The 19,124-nt window shown below is 45.1% G+C and overlaps 2 protein-coding genes across 3 annotated transcripts in view; one reads left to right on the top strand and one right to left on the bottom strand.

Moving 5' to 3' along the window:
* Positions 1-11,259, bottom strand: part of PEX14 (peroxisomal biogenesis factor 14) — a 76,424-nt gene extending 65,165 nt beyond the window's left edge. The window contains exons 1-2 of the mRNA XM_086625596.1: positions 11,219-11,259; positions 5,636-5,683 (exon numbers count right to left, since the gene is read on the bottom strand). Of these exons, the coding sequence (XP_086481722.1) occupies positions 5,636-5,683; positions 11,219-11,254 (84 nt within the window). The 5' untranslated portion in view covers positions 11,255-11,259. The remainder of the gene's footprint in view (positions 1-5,635; positions 5,684-11,218) is intronic.
* A 905-nt stretch (positions 11,260-12,164) lies between these two features.
* Positions 12,165-15,708, top strand: DFFA (DNA fragmentation factor subunit alpha). Of its 2 annotated transcripts, XM_086625616.1 has the most exons (7): positions 12,165-12,184; positions 12,219-12,325; positions 12,849-13,010; positions 13,125-13,255; positions 14,050-14,239; positions 14,625-14,779; positions 15,495-15,708. In XM_086625616.1, the coding sequence occupies exons 2-7, from the start codon at positions 12,229-12,231 to the stop codon at positions 15,696-15,698; spliced, it is 939 nt and encodes a 312-aa protein (XP_086481742.1). In that variant the 5' UTR covers positions 12,165-12,184; positions 12,219-12,228; the 3' UTR covers positions 15,699-15,708. The 2 variants fall into 2 exon arrangements, with proteins under 2 accessions (XP_086481742.1, XP_086481741.1); XM_086625615.1 differs by lacking the exon at positions 12,165-12,184 and having other exon boundaries at positions 12,229-12,325.
* Positions 15,709-19,124: the final 3,416 nt, after the last annotated feature.

Consider the following 19,124-nt stretch of genomic DNA (forward strand, 5'->3'; position numbering starts at 1 on the left):
GAGATCTGGGATCTCTGGAAGTCAAATCCTATCTAATGTTAAAAAAAGATTCTAACCTAGTACTTTAATTTCCTTGCATGTTTTGTAAAGAACAACTTAGAGTATTTCAACTGGTTTAAAACTATCTTAAAAGTCTTCTGACCAGTAACGTCAGTTTGTCTAAAAAGCAAGCAGGAATTGTTTTCAGAGCTCTCTTCTCCACAAGTGCACAGAAAAGACTAGAAGCTGCTAACTCACCCCACTGTCAGTAATAGGGAATGACTGCCCCTATCCAGTTGTTCTGCTGCCTCACCCACCAGTGGTGAAGAGTCCTGAAACCTCCTAGGGACAGCAAAGCCCTTATTAATTACCTTTTGTACGGACTGACAGAGGCTCAACCTGCTTTGACCTGAACTACTGCCAATTTCCAACTGTCACACATTAACATACAAAGCTACAACAGAAGTTAAATACCAGCCTACTACAATCCACCCCCTTGTAAAATTGGGATTTAAAGGAATTCCATGAAAACTTTCCTGTTGACCTCAGACACGCAATTTAAATTGACGTAACAGTGTTTCTTTACCTACGCTCAGTATCTAAATTTGCATTGGTGTTTTGCACATATTAATATATTTGTCTAAATCAACAGTAAAATTGACAGGTTAAGCGAGTACATTTTGCATGAACAACAAAAGAAGTCAATGAACACGCAGACGTAAGAGACAAGAACAGGCAAAAAAACAATAATCTCAAACTTATCAGAAGGTCAAGCACAGGAGAGGTCTGCTTAGTAAATCACAGAACTCTCTTTGCAGCAAACCAAAGGATATTATCCAAGGCAGTCACACATCTCTGGCTCCCTTTTCCTGGCCCAATAAAACCAAAATCTGCAGAGCAATTGCCCTCCACAGTCTGATGGAATTATTGTCCAGCACTGGGAATCCACAGCAACACATTCAGGACCTCCCCAACCAAGGGAAGCATCAGCACAGCAGCAGGGTTCCTGCCTGTACGGGAGGTCACAGAGCTGATGGTCTCTCTCCCCCCTGCTGACAGTGGTAAATTATCCTGACTAATGTTTCACCGGGGGCTGTAAGTTAGATTCCTACTGACGCTGCCTGTCTGGAAATCCCCTCTGGATAGATTTACTCTTAGAGAATCATTCAGTGTAGGCCACCACTCTGAGCAAACCCACTGTGACAGACAGAAAATTTGTACAGTAAACAGGTATAAATCTTGTCTTAAATAACAATGGGTGGGAAAATGGAAAGCAAAAGTATGCTGGGGAGTGTCCCTCCAGTACACTCCAGTCCCTCACATCATGCTGGAAACAAAAGTCCTTCTGAAAAAAAATACAAAACCAAAAAAGTCCTTCTGAAACAAAAACAAAAGTCCTTCGGAAAAAAAATACAAATCTAGACTAGGATCTTTGAACTTTAGATAGAAAGGATAAGGATACTACATGGTATCCCTTCCATAATAATGTGCTCCAGAAAACAAAGTATGAGTTTTTCAGTGAAAGTATCTTTCTTGTTTCAAACAATTGCAGTCAAAGGAGAATCTTCAAAAAATTTCCATGTATCTCGTCTTCTGTAGGGTTTGATAGGGCAGAAAGAGCATCTGCTATTCCAGAAGAAGAAGAGGGACACGGATTCTCAATGCACCCAAAGATTTGTTCATAAAAGTGGATTCTGAGTACTTTTAGCACCATTAGCCCCAAGAAGCTCTCTCAAGTCTTACGACACAGTTCTGTAACCTTTCCTCATTTCTACTCAGGGTTTCGGGATTGTTCATATTAGGCTCCGTCAACTTCTAATTACATCAGTTAGAGCTAAAAGTAGTCAAACTTAAAATCTTGATTGCAAAGCTCCTTCCTCAGAAAACTAAATGAAATTCTCTTTAACCGCAGCCTACTTAAGAGGAAGCTTAACAAAATAGATAAGGAGGCAACAAAACAGAGAGGATCTAATAACTCCATTGTCTGCCACCAAATGTTAAGTCCCCCAAATCAAGGCAGCTGAGAAAAGGGTAACTGTCCAGTTTCAGTTTCAAAAGTCTTCTCCAATATAAGCACATACCAACAAACTCTACACTAATTGCTATAGAGGCAGCAGTAATTCTTGCTACCTTGTACCTTTCAACAGCCTGTAAAAAAGCGAATAAAATGTCCGTATTTCAGTGCTAACTGCTATCATCTGCAGCAAGAAACAGAAAGAAACAGCATATGCTAAAAATAAAAGAAGGAAAGTTAAATAATCCTGCAAAGGAAAATACCCTGCCTCTCATACCACAATCCAGGGATTTTGTAACTTAGTGAGAAAACCAGAGAGTGTTTCACATTTACAACCAGTACTTTTATATTTACAACTAGTACTTCTTCCAGATACCAAGCACCAGCAAGGGAATGAGTATGTTTCATGGCAGGAAAAAACAAACCAAACCAAAACAAACAAACCAAACCAAAACAACAAACAAGATGCATGTGGAAAGGCCTCACTTACAAGCTCTGCTTCCTTCGGTTTTCCCTACAACCTGGGCTCATTTTAGGGGCTCTCCTATGTATAATCTTCATGGCTGCAACTTAGACTGCAGCAGATTTGGCAGAAAGCAAAGGCGAAGAGCAAACACATTCAAGCTCTTGAAAACATCTCAAAAGCAGCACGGTATGGTTAAAAAGCAACAAGATGCTGCTAGGGAGAGACAAAACAAACCAAAAAGAGAAGCAGAAAAGATGACATAATTACGCTGAAGAGAAAAATTAAACCAAAGAAATAAAGATTGAGAATAAAAAGGGATTTTCTAATGTTTAACCTCACAGAAAGGGGTTTTGTCCTATGTAGTTACATCTTTTGCACATCCCAAAGACTTTGCCTGGAGTGGCTGCAAAAAGACAAACCTATTCCAATTCCACAAGTGTTCAGAGGATTATCGGAGGCGGCTGCACATACAAGCAGCGAGGAATGCAGCAGCGCTCACTGATAAGCTGGACTCAAGGAGAAGCTGATCCCGCACTGACGATGACAAACGTGGCTGTAAACAGCAGCAGAGCGAGATGCTGACACTCTGCTAACACAAGGTTACACTTCCCACTATGGAGCTACATGGCAAATTTTAATGGGCCAAGACCGACAGCTAGGGAAATGAGTGTCCGCTCTCTGCTGCAAAAATTATAGCTTTTCCCATCCCCCTCCAACTCATCCTCCACTGTCAGTACTGTAACACAATGACCTCTTATTAGGGAGTATTTTTCAGTTGGGACAGTTTATTGTAAGGACACTGGATAACTCAAGGGATTAATGGCACGGACGTGGAGTCCCTTAGCTCCATGGGTAGTTCGAAACATCAAAAGCGGGTGGAAGAAAGAGCAATTAGGAGTGTCACATGAGTTTGTGTGGCTCCATTCTGAAGGACTCAGTAAGGCCATAAACCTTAGCAACATATGCCCTGAAGACCCAAAACGCAGGACACAATATGATGCGTCAAACTGCATCTGCTACATGATCTTGCAGAACACTGAAGTCCCTTGCAAACAGCTAAAAATCATTGCTTCTCCTGGGTCCCTGTTGAGAGCAGCAGGCTGTGGGGTACAGAGTACACCAAAGATGGTGTCACTGAGCACAGAGCAGAAGGTATTTAGCACCTTGCAGTGCCCAATAGAATCACAAATACAACACAAAAGCAGTTTCAGCCTATAATGACACCTGCTGATACAAGGCAAGATGTTTTAATTCTATTGCTTTCTCATACTTCTGCATAGCACCACTACTGTATTCCGAACAGGTCTCAGCCCTATGAAGCACCAAATACTTTCAGTCACCAATTAAGTCAAAAAAGATGAGGGGGTACAGAGCAAAATTTGGTCATTAGACTCTTTCCTCCCTCCTCTAGATTCTGTAAGTCTTCTTCAACTGCATAACACCAAATTTGAAGTCAGCAATGATATGTCTGGCTTCCCATCCAGAGCCATTTGCTGGATTCATGCCATAGTTTGTTCTGGCGTTTCCATAAATATTCCTATGACACGATGCCATGTGCCTACAAGTCTGCTTTGCGGATGAAGATCTACTGCATGTGTTAGAAGGCACCACGCATGATCCTGGCTACAGAGAAGCCACAGTAGTGTGGTGGAAGTTAGGTCATCTGGCTCACAGAACTGAACTGCTCATTTAATAAGGCTTCTACCGATACTCAGCTGGAAGCAATAATGACTCCGAAGCAAACGTGACACAGACTGGGAGAGTTTAATATTAAAAAAAAAAAAACACAATTAATGAAAAAACAAGGAGAAAACCTCCACCTTTCAAAGGGCTCTAATTAGCTCACATGCAAGACTCACTACTGTGAAAGTGAAGTTTACGTTGGAGTTCTTTAGATTTATAAATGTTTTTATGTGGTAGGAACATACACCTATACAGAAAGATCCACAACTGCTGTGTGGATTCTTCAGTTGCATACGCAGTAAGACATTAATTAAATCACAGGTAATGTTAGAATCTGCCTTGAGAAAGAGTACAAACCATCGACCAGCACAGGCTGCGATCATCTGCTGCCTGCTATGACTTCCTTGGGGTGGGCAGGACAGACTGGGACAACCCCCAGAGAAACAAACCGCCAAATCCACCACAAAGTACATGGTGTCAATAGCAACTTCAGCTAATCTGAAGGTGTCTATGCAATTGAGGGATGGCACAGCGTTACCAGAATAGAGAGATTATCACGGCAGAGTTTAACAGAATTCAAGAACAGCCCTTTCATTAGATGTATTTTACTGACCCTTCTCAGCTCCTGGGTTCTCCAGATAAGAGTTACAAGGTAAAAATACATTGATGTGGCCAGTGCCACACCATTATGGAAAGTACTTCAGTCTTCTCACTGCAAGCAGCTTGTATTCACTATGATCACCAAATGAAAGCCAGAGAAGAAACTCAATTACAGACTTATATGTTCAGGACAATCACATGGGCTAAGAATTTTGGCAAAGTTTTGACTTATGGATGGCTGAAGTGGAAGGGGAAAAAAGAAAAGAAGGTTGTAAAAAAAAAAATATACTGCACCTTCAGAGTGGTGGCTCACTTCCCACTCTGTGTCACCATAAAAACGAAAACAAACCAGGGTTCTCTTAGTTATCCTCATACACAAAAAATCCCAGAGCTCTTTCCAAAACGGTTCTAGAGTGAAAACATTGGATCACATGCACTGCCAGCTGCCGGAGACTTCTAAGCTCACTCTGAGTGCATCTCAAAATAAGACACCTTGAATGAGGTCTCTGAGTAGCAGAGGGGTTTTTTATTAGACAATAGCACTAAGAATCTCAGATCAAATTATGCTGCACAGGTCCTTCTTCAGACTCTCTACCAAAGAAGCACTGATTAAGAGCACGCATTGCCCACGCTTAGGACAGGCAGTTCATGCTCAAGGACAACTCAATGGCCTGGGTGACCCTTGTCTAATCCCAGAAAGACACAGGTTATGGCCACAGGTCAGAATTCTGAGGTCAACAGCAGGACAACAGAAGGCAGTTTACACCTTTTCCACAAAGCACCAGCTCCTTAGAAACGCAAAACAACGGCTGCAAAATGATGCAGCAAAGAGCAAAACCCATGCATATTATATTATCAGCAAGAAATCGTATGCTGCTTCGTGAAGAACTTACCAGTGGCTCCCGAGATGCTGCATTTTCAGTCGCAGGGCAGGAGCCAGCCTGTAAAGCAAAAAGAAGAGTGAGGTTCCATTGCCACCTGATGGACACCATTAGAAATACTTGTCTGTTAAGATCACTTCCCGTGAGCGGGTTTTAGGCAGACACACTTGGTTCTGCTATCAGTAGCAGTTCTGTGATGGACTGAAGACAAAACTGTCACAATCACAGAAAAAAAAAAATAGTTCCAGCAGTCCCCATGTGAAAAACCAGAATTCACAGAATCTGCAGAACTTGCTTGAGGGAGTCAGCAGTTAAGAGCCAGACTACTGAGAGATGTCATGGAAGAAACGTTCATCCTAACTCAAATTCTGAAATACACGGCGCAGCGACCAAACACAGCTCGTGGGACTCCCTCTGCTAACTCCTGGTGGCAGCACCTGTCCCACTGCGTGGTGTAAGACAGGCCATTTTTGTCATACACGAAATAATAACCTGTCTGTCTCAAAGGGACCTCACGAGTACTGGACATCTGAGAAGAACTTTGCGATCCTGAAGGGGAGAAACGCTGCAGAAGCCCCCAGTATTCCTACTGAAGCGGATGCGAAGGTACCTCACTCTGATTCCATGGCTCGCTTTCTCCTCTCTGGAAGGACTAAACTTTTTAACACCAAGCTTCTCCCATTTCCATGATTTCCACACTATTCTTCTAAAGATTTCAAACCAACTCTGATTTAGCTAAACCTCACAATATGTCAGCAATACCTGCACCGTCCTGGTCTCCCACACATAATTCAGAGACGGAGTTGTAGGGCAGATGTTGAAACCCTGCACGCTGGGAAAGGGTGGTACCCAGGAGGAAAGGGAAACAATTCAAGCAAAGCAGACAGCAAGCCAAAGACCAGACTAGACTTAAATTTCAGGAGCTTCCACTCTCCAGGCTCACCTGCAGTTTTGCTGGTATTCACTCCCTCATCAAGAACAGGTGTAACTTTTTAGCACAGTCCCATGTTTTACAGATTACTCTCTGGGCTTTCCTTTACTGTCAAAAAAAAAAGCAGTTTGATCTCTACGTAACTAGCATGAATCAGCTCTCCCAAGGTAGAGACATCTAAGTTTTACCACGAAATAAACTTATCTTGGTCAACTATCTACTTTCAGATGGGATTCATATTAGGTTAAGATGATCTCAACCATAATGCCTTCACTGTGTTTTTTTTTTAATCTTAGGAGAGGTGACACATACTGGTTACCTCAATGGTAAAAAAAAAAAAAAAAAGACAAGTTTTGAGGCTCAGTTAGAGAAAAGGGATCTTATTCATTGAGTATAGGGAAAGATTAAACTTTGAAGTGATGGCATCAAGGAGCTTAAGAGACTTTTTGTCTTCCAATGGTATTCATCGCTTTTGTGCAATATACCACACCTTCAAAGTATCTCAGGAATTTTTTTCCCATCTAGAAGATAACATAAAAAATATAGCTAAAAATAGGTATTTACCACCAGAGGGTGCCAGAAACTCAAATATACTAAAACTCAGCTGCTTCCACACACAAGCATCATCACCAGGGCCAGATCTCACAGCTAGGCAGTGATTCTCTAGACAGGCCCTTCGTCTCTTCACGTGCAGTCATCATAATTTTTGTTACTCCACTATGTATCTGCAAAAATTTCAGCCACTAAGTATTTACTTGACGTAACCACTGCAAATATCAGCTTTGACACCATACTGGAAGCCACACGGCCTGGTCTGTCTGTAGTAGAGACAATGCTATGTGACACCAAGGGCATTTCTTACATGTTGTCACTGGCTTCCCATTTTTATATGCATGGTATATAAGTATTTTCTACAAATCTTTTAAAACTGGATAAAAAAAAAAAAAAAGAACAGTCTCAAGATGCATCCACTGCTCCAAAAATATGGAAAATACACGAGAATCAACACAAGAATATGGCTTGCAGGATTTATTAATAAGTAAATCAAACCTGTTTAGGTTGTGGATAAACGTATTAGAAGCACATGCTCTATTTTATTTCTAGAGTCAAACCCCAGGACTAATATAGGTATCTTACTATGGCCAATACTCTAAAATATTGAGGCCTGATTCATAGCACACTGAAGTCAAAGAAAAGATTCTCATCAAATTCACTTAGCAAAGGGTCAGAACTCCTTAGAAGAGGCAGATGAAGGGCAGCAAAGATAAAATTCAGCATCAGTATCAAAGAAATACTGATAGCCAAGAAAAATTGGAAATCAGTTATTCTGTTCACAGGCTACCATCATCTTGCTCTTCCCTTTCGTTTACTATAAGGAGTAGTAAAAGAGAGACAGGATCCTTTCTTCCGTTTATTTTTTAGTAAAGACATTGCTAAAGGGCCAAGGAACATGATTTCTATGCAAAACCAAATATTTTAAAATCTTTAGTAGAAATGCTTATTGCCTTTAGAATGTAATTCTACCTACATAAATGGTTTCATTTGAGCTGCAACACTCCTCCCTCCCCACAACGCTTGAGGCAACATATTAATTTCTGAGAATGAGAAAATTAAACTAAGAAAAACAGATAATAAGCCAAAAGATATTACACTCCCTTTTCAGCATTTAAACTAACTAGATTTGTAATAGAAAACATGATAGGACTCAAACATAAACATATTAAGTAAGGCAGTGCTACTACTCACAGCCTTACCTCGGATGCCTGGCAATAAATAAACAAACATCATCAGTGGTGGAAAGTAAATATTTTTTTAAAATTCTCTAAATATTTAGTGTGCCATGAGGACAATTTTTTCCACGCATTGATAAGTGTCAGAACTGCAATGGTTGCATAAGAGGCGTGGCATTTACATTCTGGTAGACTAATAAAGATATTTTTATTGGTTTGTTTCATTCTAAAATTGCCCCCTTTAGAATTCATCTGCTGTGCTATCTATTTGTCAATTACACCCTCTTTTTCTGGCCAAAGCTGCAAGATTCTCTCAAATCCCACCCAAGCCAGCAGAATTTGAGAGCCCTGGACACTTCTCAGGATGAGGAATGTACAAGCAGTGCAAGACACATACCAGACGGTGAAGATGGGGCTATCTGGCATCAGCAGGCACTGACAGCCTTGGACACACAGAACAACCCTTCTGTCTCCACACAAGCACACAACGTGGGGAAGGAGGGAAGTTAATACACAAGCAGGGCTCACTGTGGGTGAAAATGGTCAATTAACTGCTCCCCTGCTGGATTCTGTCACATCATATGCAAAAACGCTGGATTGTGCGAAGAACTTCGAGCGTGTGTGTGGAGGGGGTATGTGTCAGTGTGGCTACCCTCTAGCTGAACTTGAGTCTTACCTCACGTATCTGAAGCACGGCAGGCCACCAGAGCCACCCTTGGAACAAACTCTGCCACTAATGAAGTCATGACAGGCCAGGAGCTAAAAGGGGTGCAATTAATTTGCTATTGCCTGAGAATCCAGCATTTTTGCATACAATGTGACAGAATCCAGCAGGGGAGCAGTTAATTAACCATCTTCTCCCATGGTGGCTTCAGACCACCTTTCTCCTCAGAGGAGCCGACACAAAATAGTCTCTCTGTGGTGAAAAGTTAACTTTGCAGCCTGGGTATTCTGCCTTATCTCAAGTTCCTCCTCATTTAGAGAGCAGCACAAGCATTAACTCCGCTATGCTCTTTACAGACAATGCCTGAAAAGCTCTCCATGTTACACATGAGGTAAGAGCTACCACTCCCATTTTTCGCTATGGAGACAGTGACAGAACGACTTTCTTAATGCCCTTAATTTTAAAACCCAGGAGATGCTCTGGCTACATGTATGAGGTCCACTAAAACCCAACACTTTACCATTTCCAAACATCAAGCCTTCTTTCAAGGTAAAGCAACACTAAATAAATGTTAAAAAAAAAAGGGTGCAACGAGAGGATACTACATCCAAACTCAAGAGAACTTGAATGTTTCTCAGGAAACCACATTTGCTAATTAACAAGATTTCTTTCTCAGAAACCTCTAGTCAATTGCCTTGTAGATTGCCCAAGTGGCTTATGGATCAGTTGCAGGTTGTTTCAGCTTTCCTCCTTCTGAAAGCATTCCCTCAAAGCATGAGGCACCAACTGTAGTGCCTGCACCTCAAACTACAGCTGATGAAAGCACGTGGCCGATGCAAAATGGCCCAGTAAGCCTGCTGGGAGTTTGGTAACTCAGGCTTTCACAATTTAGGAGGAGTTTTGTGCTGGTTAGTCAGAGTATGAACCTTACGTAATTTATTTCTACATGAGTTTAGTTCAACGTTACCTACAAACTCAGCCTCCTCAGTCCAAAAGAAAAAGATCAACAGGGAGGTTCACAGCGATTTAGTCAAATCCGGACAGATTTGGATGATTGCACATAAAGTGTGCTGGCAGCGGACTTCACCGTTTTCTTCCCTGTTGCTCCAACAGCCAGACCTTTCATCTCCCACCTGCTGCAGGAGGGCCCTCTCCGGCCACCTAAAGGATTCTGCAGAATTCCACAGGTATAGCATACTCAGGAGTCTGTCCAAGACACTGGTGAGATGAGAAAGCTGCCAGGAGGTCACTAAATCTGAGGTAAGTAGAGTTCGCAATGAAATACAAGTTACCCTGGATCACGAGCAAGCCAGTGGAAGTGATGGGAAACTTACCCTATATAGAATCCATAATACTTTCATTTTTCCCTGTGCCTCCCCTGTTCACTTCAGGTCCTAGTTCAAAAATATCTTACGCTTTAAGCCTGTTTCTTAAGCGCGCACGCAAGCCAGCGAACTCACCTGTCTCTTTCACCCTCTCCATTCAGTTTTTGACACCACTTTTACTGCGTCTATCACTGCTTTGCCCTTGTGTGCTGTTGGTTCAGGGATCTTTTTCCCAGAAACATATCGTCTAACTGGTACACCACCTCACTTCAAAACCCAGCTGACGCATAAATTGCCTTCTTTCCCTCTGGCGGTGCTTCTTTTTAAAAAAAAAAAATCTATTCAAGTGCTTTGAGTTTCACCTGCAGACCCTGACACGCAAACACGCCTGCAGGGTGCCGAACTGCACCCCGACCCCCAGCCGCGCAGCCCCGCGGGCGCTCCCGCCACTCGGGGTGAAGCACCAAGCGCCCCCGGTGCGGCACCCGGGCCGTGACGAGGCTCCGCCGCTCCGCCCGGGCAGCGGCGGCCCGGGGACGGCCGCACACGGGGGGAGCCGCAGCCACCGGCCGCCGCCTCCTCGCGGGGCCAGCGCTCCCGCGCCCCTCCGGGGCTGCGGCGGCCACAGGCCCACCGCGGCGGGCGGCCCCGCCACCCCCTCACCAGCCACTGTCGCGACAGGTGCGGGTGGCGGGCGGCAGTTGGCGGGAAGGCCACGCGCGCGGGGCGGGGGGGAGCGGAGCGGGCCGGCGCCACCGCGCGCGCCCCCCACCGCCGGCCGCGGCGAGAGGAGGCGGCGGGGGCGGGGGGGGGGCAGCGGCGCGGCGCCCTCCCTTCGCCCGCTCCCCCGCGGAGGAGGCGGCGGCGGCTTCGCCCCACCCCGCCCCGCCCGGCCCCTGCCACCCCCTGCCCGAGCCGAGCGAGCAGAACGCCGGCCCCGTTTACCTGGCTGGGCTGCTCCGCTTGCTCCGAGGAGGCCATCTTCTCAGGCCCGGCTAATCCATCCCCGCCCAACCGATGGAACGCCCTCACCGCCGTTCCCCCCTCCCGCGCGGCTGGCGCTGCAGGCAGAACGAGTCGAACGCCGCGGCACCGATGCGCCCCGCGGGGAACCACTCCTGCCGTGAGTTTCCGGTCTCTACGGCCTCCCGGCGGGGCGGGAGGCAGCGGGTGGGCCGGCACGGGGCAGGGCTGAGAAGAGCAAGTCGCAGACTGCGAGACTGTGTGGGCTACAGAGTCCTGCCTTGCCTGGAAAAGCCGGTCGGGCCATTGACAAAACGCGCGTTGATCCGGGCGCTGCGGCAGAGCCATCGGGTACGTCGGTTACAGGCGCAACCGTGGCTGTCATTCCCTGCCGCTTTACTTTCACGGCTCCCAGAAGTCTGCCAAGAGGCGTAAATGACAGGGCCAATTTAGTACGACCAGCAGCAGCTCCCATGAGGTATGGCCTTCGCCTTGGCAGCCCCAGGGGATCCCACCCCGAAGGAGCTGCGCCGGTACGTGCCAGGGCGGATTTATTGCACGCCTGCAATTCTTCTGTTTATGTTACAGTTTCACAACCAGCACACTTGTCTGTAAGGGAGCGTATATTTGAACATACCCAGGCACACTTGTCCTGTTACTTTGTCTCACAAGCAACCGAATCGCTGCCAACGCTGAAAGTTTTCCGCAGTTATCGTGTCTTTCTAGAGCACCAAAGTTCTGCGGTGCAGCTCTAAGGAAAAGCGCCACCCGCGCGGGAGCTGCACCGCAACGCTCGGTTCAACGGGCGGCGCGCCACAACGGCCACCGAGGAGCAAAAGCATCTCCGGCCGTTCCCATTTTCGCTCTGAAGCCACCGGCGCTCCGCCCGCCGCTGCCGCGAACTCCGTGTCCCGGCGCGCCCCGCGGCCCGTCCCGGCGAGCGCCGCGCGCGCCCGCCCGCCGCGGGAGGCCCGGCGGCGGCGGCGGCGGCGATGGCGGCGCCGCTGAAGCGCTGCCTGGTGCGGCGGCGGGACGGGCGGGAGCAGCACGGCGTGGCCGCCTCCTGCCTGCGGGAGCTGCGCGACAAGGGTGAGCGGCGGCCCCGGGCGGGTGCCGAGGCGCCGGACGCGCCGCCGCGTCGGGGCGGGGAAGCGGGCGGCTCGCACCGGGTCCTTGCCGCGCTCCGTGCGCCGGCGGTTCCCGGTCCCCGGTGGGCCGCCGTGCGCCGCCGGTTTGCGGCCTCGCTCCTCGGCTCTTCCTTCGGTAGGAGGCGGCGGGGCACGGATCCGTGCCGTGGGACGGGAGAGCGGATCTCCGCGTGGCGCTTCCTCATGGAGGCAGCGAAGGGAGGTGGGAATAAGCGTCTGGAAGTAGTTTCACTGAAATGAACCTTCTTCTGTGTGCGCGTCAAGGTTTGCAGCAAGAATGTCAATGTCCGGAGGGGAAACTCGTGAGCATGTGCCAAAAAAGAGCTGATGTGCAGAGCTGCCTGGAGACAGGTCCCGCTCGCTGGCCAGAATGACAGAGTTGCCCGTCTCTTGTGATGGGTGGGATAAAAGGGCAGTGTGTATGTCACTTTTACTATTTCAAAAGTGTTTTTTCTGTTCTGCAGCTAGTGGCATCCTGGCTCTTGACAAGGCCAGGGAGCCCATCACCTTAGTACTGGCAGAAGATGGCACCATTGTGGATGATGAAGATTACTTTTTGTGTCTGCCATCTAATACCAAGTTTGTGGCACTGGCCAAGAATGAGAAATGGTCCGGCAAAAGCTTAGGTACTCGTGGATGCGGGAGCATGGATGGGAGGGGCATTCGGAATACATCTAGTGAAATTAGGCTGTCTCAGGTGGGTCGGGAATGACCTTGGAAACTGATGACTCTTGTGTCAGACAGTGGAACAGCCTGGCTCTCGGAGTCTGTGGATGAAGTGGACAGTGCTGCAGAGAAGTGGAAGCAGCTGGCCAGGCAGCTGAAGGGTGACCTGTCCAATATCATCTTGATGTCTGAAGAAGACCTCCAGGTACAGTGGGGAAGCGTCTAATTGCTGTCCTTGGCTCTGCCCATCATCCATTTATGTCCATGGATGGCAGAGAACAGAATAAACAACATCTTGAGCTTAATTCAGCTGCTGCTGCTTGGCTGTGGTGCTAGAGTCAATTGTCTCTTTGAGAGGAAACACTAGCAAGTGTCTGAGGAGGATGCTCTTAGTCACTGATTGTCCCTCACAGCACATCTTCCCAGTTCTGGCAGTGGGAGGGCAAAAAGTCCAGATCTGGCCAAACGGCAGCTGAGGTGTGCTTCTTCCTTAAAACCAGACACCTGTCTAATGTGTCAAAAGGGCAGGCTGAGCAGCATGCTGAGTCCTCCAGAGGGGTTTTGAAGAACTGCTGCCAGTTTCCAGAGCTGATCGATTGGAGTATCTGACAGCTTAACACCTTGTATGTGGCCAGGCATGGCGATAACCGCCTCTTCCTGTGCTCCTCCAACGGCAGCTTCCCACGTGCCAGGCTGTTGGCTTTCCTGTAGGAAAGTGGTACTTTGATTGCCAGGAGTTGTCAGGATTTCTGTTAAAAATGCACAGGATTCCACACCTTCCTGGATGCCTGTTGGCTTCTGGTAAAGAATGCTGGCTGGTGGAGTGCCACTACAGTCTCTCATACCTAGGCTGACTTTGCTTTGACAAGAAACCTTGTGAAACATGCTGGGTTTCATGCAAGTGGAGGCTCTGTCATTCAGGAGGCTTGGTGTTTGTACTGTAATCAGTGTAACGGAATGAGTTAGTCCGTGTAACTGGAGCACTCTCATTGTTTTAAGGTGCTTATTGATGTACCACGTTCAGACCTGGCAGAAGAACTTGCCCAAAGTCAAACCAAAGTCCAAGTATTGCAGGACACCCTGCAGCAGGTGCTGGACAGACGAGAAGAGGAACGCCAGTCAAGACAGCTCCTGGAACTCTACCTAGAGGCCTTGAAAAATGAAGACAGTATCTTAAGCAAAGTAGCAGGTAGGGAGCATTACGATGCCAGAGAAGGAGCTTTTCAGAGATGCCTGAAATAGTTGAGTGGAATAAATAAGGCAGAGTGAAGTCACTTGCTTAGCAGCTATTAATGTGGTGGATGTAACAGCTGACACAGCGTAAGAATTGTCTGACTTGGGTGAGAACAGGAGTTCTCTCACTGCTGTGTCACACATCTTACAATGCCTGAACGTAGAATATTGGGAGAAAAGCTTAAATCCTGTAGTCATCCTTAACGTTATGGATTTCTTAAGTTAGAGGATGCACCTAGACAGAATGCATATTTTATTAATCTCAAAACCACCAAAGCAGTCCAGGCCACTTTTCCTGTCCTGTGTTTGTCACCGGCTAAAATCATTCTGCTGCTTTTCAGAATGTGAGACTGTACCAGAAAAGGAGATGGATGTGGTTGACACAGGTACCAGCAGTATGGGCACTTCAGCCAAAACAGTGCTCAGTGACCAGATCGTTGCTGCTCTGAAAGAGAAACCTGCTCCAGAGCTCTGCTTGGACAGTCAAGATCTAGAGGTGGGTGAGACTGGCATAACCATATTCTGGCAAATCTCTCCCTCTGGGGAGAGAGGTTATAGGGGAAGCTGTCCTTGCTCTGGAGACTCTAATGTCCATGTATCTCAGCCTCAAAGTAGTGAGATTTAATCTATTTCTCTTCCTCAGTAACAGTACCCCCTGCTTGGAGCTCCTCTGCAATAGCCAGACACTTGCCAATTGACACTCTTCCAAGTACTCTAGTCTGTCCTTTGAAAAGCCACAAAATAATTTTGGTTTTGATCTCTGCCAAATCATAATCAGCCAGTGCTTCAGCTGTCTTACTGGAAAGTTTTCTTTTTGTATGCAGATGTATTTCTTTTTTATGTCCCAAATCAAAATGAAAACCTCCTTATTTTGGGAAACAGTGTAAATAAACCCATAGCTTAGAAAGGAAAGTCTAGTTAAACTTTAACCATGAGAAAGTGTGTTCTTTCTAATGCTGTAAACTTGCTCCTCTTGCTTTTCCCTGCTGTGGAAACTAAGTAACTGCTTTCCGTGAGTATCTGAATATAGCTTCAAGCTCTAAGTGTTGATAGAACACTGAAAATACATTACCCAGGGGATAGATGATGAAAGCTGGGAACATCTTCAGTACCGAAGTGCCAGTATTAAACAGGTGGTTCTTAAGGTGGGCAGAGGGGTTAGTAGTGGGAGAGTGTCAGTAGAAAAGACTTAGAAATCTGTCTTGCTACAGCTGGTCTCCAAAGAAGACACACAAGCCCTGGCCTCGGCTCTGAGATGGGACAAGGAGAAGGCTGAAGCTCTGCAGCAAGCCTGTGATCAGGAGCTCTCCAAGCGTCTACAACAAGTGCAGGCTCTGCATTCCCTAAGGAGTACGTCAAAGGGCAAGAAAACACTACCCTGGGGAGACTGGCTTAGTTCAAAACGCAAAAAATAAGACCGTAGCGCTGCTCGTAATGTTGGTTGTTTTTTTTTTTTCATTAGAATCAGTACGAGCAAAGATACATCCTGGAGCCATAGTTTGCTGGTCATACTGTGGTCTGGCTATAGACAGCTAAAATCTGGACATTGTCCTGAGGCTTAAACTCCTGCGATGATTCAAATCATGTGCAACCAAAGGGATTCTGACTTTTTGCAGAATACTAGAACAATGGTATTGCTAAACACAGCATGCAAGAGTTCAGTTTTGAATACCTGGTTGGGAGCCAGAAGCTTCCATCTGACAATGATGGATCTAGCTTCTGAAGCCCCAGGCAGTTTTGCTTACTTTGTCCTCCCACCATTTTCAGTGTAAAGGAGGGAAGATCTCTGGAAGACACTTCGAGGCAGTTCAATGAACAGAAAGGCAGTGCTTGGGGGATTGCTCACTGAACACACAGTGCTCATTCTTCCGTGGGGTTTATTGTGAATTGGCCTGGTTAAGCTGTCATTGTGCAGTTTTTCCAGCTGCTCTCTGGCTTTAAGCTCCAGCCTGGGATCTATGAACTTGAATTCTCATGCTAATTTCATCAGTTAAAAGTAAATTCAAAGACCTTTAACTTGTGTGCTTTTTCTGTAAGCAACTCCAGCCTCTTGGGTACAGTGTAGGCACTAACTTGTAAAACACAGCTAAGGCAGAAATACTTGCTTTGTAAGGCTGAGGGGCAGAAGACTTACATGTGGCCTGTTTGTACCACTCTCCTAATCATTAGTGTAGTATCATGATGCTTTTGTATTAACTGGCTTACTTTTAAATGTGTTAAAGTCTTTTTTTCTAATATTAAAACCTTTTCACCTTACTGTTGGACTAGTTTTGATATTCCCACCAGCTTTTATGATTAAAGAATATGCTGGTAAGTACAGTATTACCTCAGGGATAGAGGAAGAAGAAATTAAATACAGAAGTACTCTGTATTTAACCTGTACAAAGTATTTATGTAGAATGCACGTTCATACTGGTGACACTGTACCAGAATTCTCACCTGTCACAATCTGTTCTTCTCTTATGAGAAGATGTATATGAAAAAATCTGAAAAGTGAGCTGAAATTTCGAGAATGTTTTAGTAGGTACAAATGTCTTCTAGTATCATGCACAACTCTCTGACTTAACATAACCTTAAAGGGCACAGGGTGCCAACTGATGGGGTATTCCTACAGCAGGCATTCAGATGAACCCATTGCATACAGACATTCCAGTTGAATTATGGCACGCTCAAAGTTAGACTGCCAGTTTAACTAATAAAACAGTCTAGTGCCTTTAAGCAGGTAAGCAAAAATACTTAGGGTCTAACTTCAGATGAAGCTACCCATATGGGAATTGACTGGACTTAGGAGGGAAGCTTGCAGTCAGCTTTTTGGCCAATCTGTCTTGCTAAGGCAACTAGTTCCTTCTTACAAGATACTTCTAGCTTGTAACGTTATAGGCCATGGCAGGTAAAAAGGTTTCCTGCTGTTTTAAAGAGCTACAAGCTTTTCATGCTCAAGTCTTTCTGAAATAGCATATATGGCTGTGCATTAACAGGATTTTTGAAGCACGCCCAATTGCCCTCAGAGCTCATTACACTGGCTACCAATTGAAATGGCATGCATTGAGCAGACTGGCTGTCAGCAGGCTTTTTCGGTGAGCTTATGTCTCAGCTGGTGATCACCACTCTCTCCATTATAAACCAGTTTTTCAGTCTTGCTCAAAGCTGCAATGCTTTTGCTTTTTTCAAGCTCAACTTAGCAATGGAAATTCTACTCATGCTGTACAAGAGGAAAGAAGGCTTTTACCTGTGGCTTTCTCATATCCACTTAAAATAGCAGATAGCATAATTACTTCAATCCTGTGTGTATTAGCAATATCTAACTCACCTACTTCCAGGCAAACACTGAGATGGAGTCACAGAGACCATGCTGATCATTCTTGTAGGAAGACAGTGATGGTCCTTCCAATATAGCCTTAAGGAAAAGAACAAATGGAGGGTTTTCATTGCTACCTTTTCCTCTTTTCTGTTACCAAGGTTAGAGCCCTTTAGCTGCCTGTAAATTATTAAATTCTTATGTTACAGAATTCAAATTATCAACTAGACCTAGCATCATATGATTTAAACTGTTACTTTTGTCTTAATTGTTCTGTTCTAATCTAACAAAAAAAATTACCAGATTTTCATCTCATGAGCTACAGTTATTCTCTATCCTGAAACTGAGCTGGCAGTTTAATAGTAATATTGAGTATTATTTGCAAAAAGAGCAGGTATATAACACTTAACTCTCTTTAAAGCTCTATTGTAGTCAACATCCTTCCAAAGTCTCCATGAAAAATGAGAAATTAACTACTGGCTAAGAGATCAGCTATCTTTCAGATTACCTTGAAAGACAGCTACTGTGTTATGAAAATACTTGATGCATCTAAAGGCCTAGGAATCCTCTGAAATAAATATCAATTTTCTACTCAAGAAAGGAATAGGATAAACGATAGGAGCAAATCAAATAGAACTGTGCATGTCTTGATAACCAGCGCCCTACAGAAGTTGTTCCTATAGAGACAGAACAGTGGATAAAAACAAGATACTTGTTCATTTTTTGCTTATCTTACCTGTGCAAGTCAGGAGAAACTGTCCACCTAAAACATGCTCTGTAATCTAATTTAACCTTAAATTAGATCTGCATTTTGTAGACATAAAAGTATGTTTGATTCACTTAAGCTTATTAAAGCTGCACAGATGCATTAACTGTGCAAAAATCAGCATTTCCTTGATCTTATTCCTGTAGTATTCCTGTAGTATCTAAAAAGCTTTAACTTTTGAACAGTGACTGACCTGCCCATGATTCATGAGGATGGATTTTGTACAGGTGTTCAAGAGGGAGGGATACAGCATGGAAAGTCTAAAACATAGCCAGAAGATGTGTGGAAACCTAGGGTGGCTGCTGTTACACTTTTTTCAGGGTAAGAATTTCAGAACATCAAAGCCTTGAGTTAAAGTCTTTAATACATTCAAGTAAACAAACCTACCTTGTAACAGATTCCTTCTTCTGCAATAGATTTATCATGAATGAGCATCCTCAATTAATGGTCTTCAACACTGCATTAACGATTTCTCCCGTAAAGCACCAAAAAACCTTTTGCATCTTTTGGGATTGGGTTGATGACCAGGGTACATTAAGGTAAATAAAGCCCAGGAACCTCAAGAAAGGAAGTCATGTGTAGTGCCATTAAAAAAAAAAATATGAAAACTGAGTAATGTAAATACTGGTATGCCAAGAGGACAGATTTCCTGTTGATTATGAAATTGCTAGTTTACTATACACCCAGCCTACATCAGTTAGTAGAATAATTGTTCTAAAAGATACCTCATCCTTGAAAGCAGAAGTTTAGAATAGGGAGGATATTTAAAGTGTCATT

This window comes from Tauraco erythrolophus, chromosome 23 (assembly GCF_009769465.1).
Source record: "Tauraco erythrolophus isolate bTauEry1 chromosome 23, bTauEry1.pri, whole genome shotgun sequence".
NCBI classification, from domain to species: Eukaryota; Metazoa; Chordata; class Aves; order Musophagiformes; family Musophagidae; genus Tauraco; species Tauraco erythrolophus.